The sequence below is a fragment of the Artemia franciscana genome, chromosome 17 (assembly GCF_032884065.1).
Source record: "Artemia franciscana chromosome 17, ASM3288406v1, whole genome shotgun sequence".
NCBI lineage: Eukaryota > Metazoa > Arthropoda > Branchiopoda > Anostraca > Artemiidae > Artemia > Artemia franciscana.
Genome location: NC_088879.1, coordinates 7,925,894 through 7,931,893, shown reverse-complemented (window position 1 = coordinate 7,931,893; position 6,000 = coordinate 7,925,894). Strand labels below are relative to the sequence as shown.

Below are 6,000 nucleotides of genomic sequence, written 5' to 3'. Positions count from 1 at the left end.
TGTTTTAAATACGGTTTAATGTGTCCATGTTTCACTACCATAAATTAGATCTGCAAAGCCTATGTTTCCAAATTTGATTTTTTATCGAGTTTGGTGTCCCACTCCCTGGGGATGCAAGCATCACGTCACCCCCACAGTCATACTTTTGACCCTCTTTGACTATTTATCTATGATAGTCTTTGTGTGTTTTTGTGTGAATCTGTGCGTTTGCATGTGCTCTCTCTCTCTCTCTTTCTTTCTTTCTTTCTCTCTCTCTTTCTCTCTCTCTCTCTCTCTCCCTCTCTCCCTCTCTCCCTCTCTCTCTCTCTCTCTCTCTCTCTCTCTCTCTCTCTCTCTCTCTCTCTCTCTCTCTCTCTCTCTCTCTCTCTCTCTCTCTCTCTCTCTCTCTCTCTCTCTCTCTCTCTCTCTCTCTCTCTCTCTCTCTCTCTCTCTCTCTCTCTCTCTCTCTCTCTCTCTCTGTAACTATGTTTCTTATTGAGTGTTTGCTTTTGCCCGTGTATGTCTTTGTATGTTTGACTCTGTGTGAATGGAGATGTTTTTGTCTATCTTTCTCTCTGTGCCTGTATGTCTGACTGCCTGTTTTTTGTCCCTCTCACTATGCTTGTGTGTGTGCTCGGATGTTTGCTTGTCCCCATGTCTTTCTTTGTGTGTTTGTTTGTCTCCCTGTATTTCTTTGTCTCTTTGTATGTCTGAATTTGTGTGTTTGTATGTTTTTTATCACTGTGTTTAAGTGTCTGATCGGGTGTTTACTTTTCACCATATCAAATTATGTGTGTTTATGTGTCTCACTCTTTGTGTTTGTATGTGGGTTTTTTTCTCTATCTCTGTGTCTATGCCTGTGTGTCTGAGCAGATGTTTGCTTGTCTCCATATCTGTCTTTGTGTGTTTGTGTATCTGACTCTGTGTGTTCGTAGGTGTTTTATGTGTTTCTCTCTCTTTCTCTCTTTCTCTCTCTCTCTCTCTCTCTCTCTCTCTCTGTGCCTATGTTTCTGGGTGGTATTTGCTTGTCCTCGAGTCTGTATTTATCTGTTTATATGTGTAAATCTGTGTGTTTGTATGTTGGTACTCTGTCAGCAATTAAAGCACTCGGAATTTATCAACTCCCTCAATTTATTGTAGACAAAAGTAGTATTATTAGATTTTTATTGCTCAGACAGAAAATAAGCCATTCAGAATTTACCTACTAACTGAGTTTGTTCCATGCAAAAGTACTTTTTTATTAATTTTTTGATACTCAGTCACCAATAAAGCTTTATTTTATTATTTTTCTCCTAGGGCTTTTGTATCTTCGCTTAAAATATATACGACTTTATTAATTCTGACTTCATGAATACCCCAATACTAAACAATACTCTTCTAAATGCTTTATTGTATCATTTCCCTCATAAGGCTATCGTATCATCGCTTAAAATATAAACTACGTTAATAAGTTCATCTTTACGTATACCCCAATCCCAATACTAAGCGATACTTTTCAAATGGATTTATTGGAACATTTTTTCATAGGGCTGTCGAATCATAGTTTAAAATATATACGACTTTATCAATGTCATCTTTATACGCACCCGAAAAAATGATTTTTAGTTAAAAAATTCTAAGTAAAAAAAGAAGAGTGTTACTATATACATTATTTTTTTAATAGTAAAAGTCACGACTAACATATCTATATCATCTTCATTTCGTATTTCTAAAATATCACTAGCGAATTTTTTTGTTTTAAGTATAGGTTATGTCATTCTAAGACATGAAAAATAAGTTGAAAAAATTTCTAAGTAAAAAATTTTTAAGCTAAAAAAATTGAGTTCAGAAAAATAAATTACAAAAAGGGGTGGGGTTTAAAAATTTTGAGGAGGGATAATGGACCCCTTAGAGGTTGGACATGGATGACCGTGAGTTCCTTCTATAAACTCCCACATCAATTGACCCAGGCACGTGATAAAACCAGTTTCATTCGATCCAAATAAATATGTATTTTTAAAATTAAATCATCAAAACACGAATTTCAACTTTCCTTTTTAATCATATTCAGATAGTTATCTGTAAATGTGATGCAGAGTAGGTTATGCTAATGAATTATCTCTTTGTGTATAGATGTGTAAGTAGGACAATAAACCAAATATAGGCAATTTTTAGAGTATAGGGAATCTTTAGTGCCCAAATAAGGGTGTAATCGCTGTACCCATCTTGGCAATACTACTAACAACTTTATCAGTTCGTACAATGAAATAAATGAATCAAAGAAACAACCATTGGAATGTCAACTAACTTGTGCTCAATGGTTAACTAATTAATCAAATTGGTCAAATCATTATTAAATACACAAGAAAGAAACATTAAGGGGATGGATGAATTCCGAAGAACAAGAAGAAATAAAAGCAAAACAAAGAAGATAAGTCGAACCATGAAACTCACCCGCAGCGTTACCAACGAGGTACAATTGTACCATTTCTGGTAAAATTTCAAGGTCATGATACAGCGTACTACGCATGCAATATTCTTGGTACATATCGGTTTTACTTACTTCCTTCTGACTTGGAATGACTTCAAATTTTAATTTATCGAAAATGTTAATGTCACTTTTATTAAATTTTTACGAGGCGATTAAACACACTGGGGGGGGGGGGGGGTCAAATCCTCTACCCTGCTGGACGTGGCCTTGGAGAACGTCAACGTTTGTTAAAGGTTGTTGGGACTACTTTAGCTATTACCCAAATGCAACATCTTGATGAAGTTATTCTTGGACTCCCCCCCCTACAGGTCTCACTTGAGTTCATACCTTGTATCAATAGGCTACTGCAGGCTGTCATTTAGAAAAACGACGAAATATTATTGATTTTCTGTTAAGGCTATAGAATAATATCTCCAGTAACGCCACTGAGGAAAAGTAACAGTGAAGAAATATAATAAAGAAATAATAGTGATTTCTCCCTTTGACAACAATGTTGCCAGTGAGGATTTCCCTTTTAATTCCAAGTTTGTATTGAATAATAGAACTAGCATTTGGTTATGGCGTAATCAGAGTTTTGAAAACAACCTGAAGAAGTATATAAAATTTAGAAGGGTGTTGTTTTCTTGAGAAGCGAAAATGGAGTGTGAGTGACAATAAAGCAAAAAATCCAGCATCTTAAAATTTTAAGAAGCCGTGCAGGTATTGAAGTGAGCAGGCTCAACAATTAAAAAGAATATAGGGGAGAGGGCAAAGACTTTTTCACCATTTTAACTTATTAATGCTACATAACTGTGAAGGAAAGGCCAAATATATGAGGTTCAATTTTTGCTCCAGTCCTGAAAGAATGACCCCTGAATCAAGAAGGCTGTTTATTAGAATAAATAGCTCTTTTGAAAATCCTAAAAATACTTTTGCATAAAGAACGAGCTATTGATGAGGGGGCAAACCCCCATATATGCATAATAATTTCTGTTCGTATTAAGTTTAGATGTTGCTCCTTACTTTCAGTTGAAAAAAAAACTTGTTTTTAAAATTTTGATTTCTTGTCGTTTTTTAAATAATGTTTGGAAATCCGCCCCCTTTTTGGAAAATTCTCTTCCCACATGAAAAATTCCTCCATGGATAGATCCTCCCACACAACCTACTCATCCGAACCCCCCCCCCCCCCCAGAAAAAATCCCCCGTGAAAACGTCTGTATACTTCCCAATAACCATTACTATATGTAAACAATGGGCAAAGTTCATAACTTGAAGCCCTTCCCCCGGGGGCTGTGGGGGATTAAGTCATCCTCAAAGACATAGTTATTAGATTTGTTGACTATGGTGAAAAAATGGCATCTCAAAAATCTGATCCGGTGACTTCGGGAAAAAATGAGCGTGGCAGGGGGCCTACTTGTCCTTCAATGTTTTTGGTCACTTAAAAAGACCACTAGAACTATTAATTTCCTTTCAAATAAGCCCTCTTGCATCATTCTAGGACCACTGGGTCGATACGGTCACCCCTGGAGAAAAAACACCAAAAAATAAACACGCATCTGTAGTCTTTCTTCTGGCAAAAAATACAAAATTCCACGTTTCTGCAGATAGGAGCTTGAAACCTCTACAGTAGGGTTCTCTGATACGCTGAATCTGGTGGTGCAATTTTCATTCAGATTCTATAACTTTTGCGGGGTGATTCCCCCTTTTTCAAAATAGGATCAATTTTATCAGGCTCCTAACTTTTGATGGGTAGGACTAAACTTGATGAAACTAAACTTGATCAGCACTAAAATGCGGGTATTTTGATGTATCTATTGATATCACAATCCCGTTTTTTCAGAGTTTTGGTTACTATTGAGCTGGGTCGCTCCTTACAGTTCTTTACCACGAACTGTTTAAAACTCAAATGGTCCATCATCCTCCAGCTTTCTGCGACAAATTGTTGTGTGTGACGTTGCAGGAATAAAATATGAGACACATTGCTCTTTACTATGTCAACGTTTTTGGGTGGACTATAATCTCATTTTAAAGAAAGTTTTCTACTCTTCTTACTCTTTCATATGTTTGTACATGTACTAAAACAATCCAAAGAAGGGGTTTCCTTTGACTTTACGATCCATGCTCCTTCCTGGAAACAAGTATAACGTTGGAAAATTAAAGTAACTTTGATTTCTAGCCTTAAATGCATAATTCGTCTCTCTTTTAGTTCATAAATGGTAGCCATGAGCAGTGGATTGATGATGGAATCCAACCAATCCAGGAATTTGCCTAATTTATTGAGGCACATCACTAGCTTACCAAACCCTAGTCCAGCTCCCTCAGCTGCGAGTACAAGCCGCTCAATTTCGCTAGCCAGCGTTAGCTCAGAGGGCAGCATTGAAAGCGGTGCAATTGATCCAGATGACGTTTTGAACTTAACTAAAGAAGTTAGGTCCTTCAAAGATTCACTAGGAAAACTTCGAAAGGTTATCCCTAGTTCAGGTACATTTTCGACTTTTTTCACTGAAGTGATTTTTCTAAAACACGTTTTCAAAAATAATCATAGTATAGGGACAATATGGTTAGTTTAAACAAACAATAAAAAAGCCATGGACTATTTTTAAGATGCTTAATAACAAGCAAGTTTTGTATCAAGGAATTTTCTGAACAATGGTCACTATTAGTGCCTAAGAAAAGAGGTGGTTCTCTTCCAATACTATGTATGAGTTGGAAAATTGCGTACGCTAACCTCCTTTGAGCAGCATACCCTGTTATACCAAACAAATGAGTGCAATTCAGCATTTACAGACCAAAGAGTATGGGTAACATATAAGAGTAGTAACTGGGACTATTGTCGACAGAAAAAAACTATCAATACCATCTAGCGTTTGGCGACACTTGGTATTTTTTCAGTGTAATACTAAGAATAATTAATTTAATTAATATAGTTTGTAAAATTATGGTAATAATAAGTATGGCGTTGATAGTTTTCTTCTGTCGATACTAGCGCCAGTTTCTACTCTTTTAAGTTACCCATATTCTTTGGTGTGGACCTTAAATGACAATAAATTATGTAAATCTTTGTTAGGTTGTGTCAACATAGGAGAGTTAGTAATTTTGAGTGAAGGGTTGCAAGATCTAAGAGAAGTGTTATTTTGGTTATCTTCCGAGCTCTCTGAGTGTAGTTAACAAGTCTATGGCTGTGGGGTAAAAAATGATTAGCCTTAAATTAGTATTGACGGATGAACACGAAATAATAGTAGACCAAGCCTACGATGAGGCGATTGAGAGAGAAGTATTGATAGAGGAAAAGGAAAACATATTGAAGATAACCTCAATTTTTAAGAATTGAAGAATAGAGAGAAGACGAAGTGATAAAATTGCCAAGACTATGGCTGTGGGGTAGAAAATGATTAGCCTCAAATTACTATTGTCGGATGAACACGAAATAATAGTAGACCTAGCCTACGATGAGGCAATTTAGAGAGAAGTATTGATAGAGGAAAAGGAAAACATATTGAAGATAACCTAACTTTTTAAGAATTGAAGAATAGAGAGAAGACGAAGTGATAAAATTGCCAAGACTATGGCTG

At 36.1% G+C, this 6,000-nt stretch overlaps 1 protein-coding gene across 7 annotated transcripts in view; it reads left to right on the top strand.

Moving 5' to 3' along the window:
- LOC136037778 (rho GTPase-activating protein 45-like) overlaps positions 1 to 6,000 on the top strand; it is a 242,982-nt gene that overhangs the window by 99,674 nt on the left and 137,308 nt on the right. For all 7 annotated transcript variants that reach the window (XM_065720602.1, XM_065720603.1, XM_065720599.1 and 4 more), the window contains one exon: positions 4,635 to 4,909. In XM_065720602.1, the coding sequence (XP_065576674.1) occupies positions 4,642 to 4,909 (268 nt within the window). In that variant the 5' untranslated portion in view covers positions 4,635 to 4,641. The remainder of the gene's footprint in view (positions 1 to 4,634; positions 4,910 to 6,000) is intronic.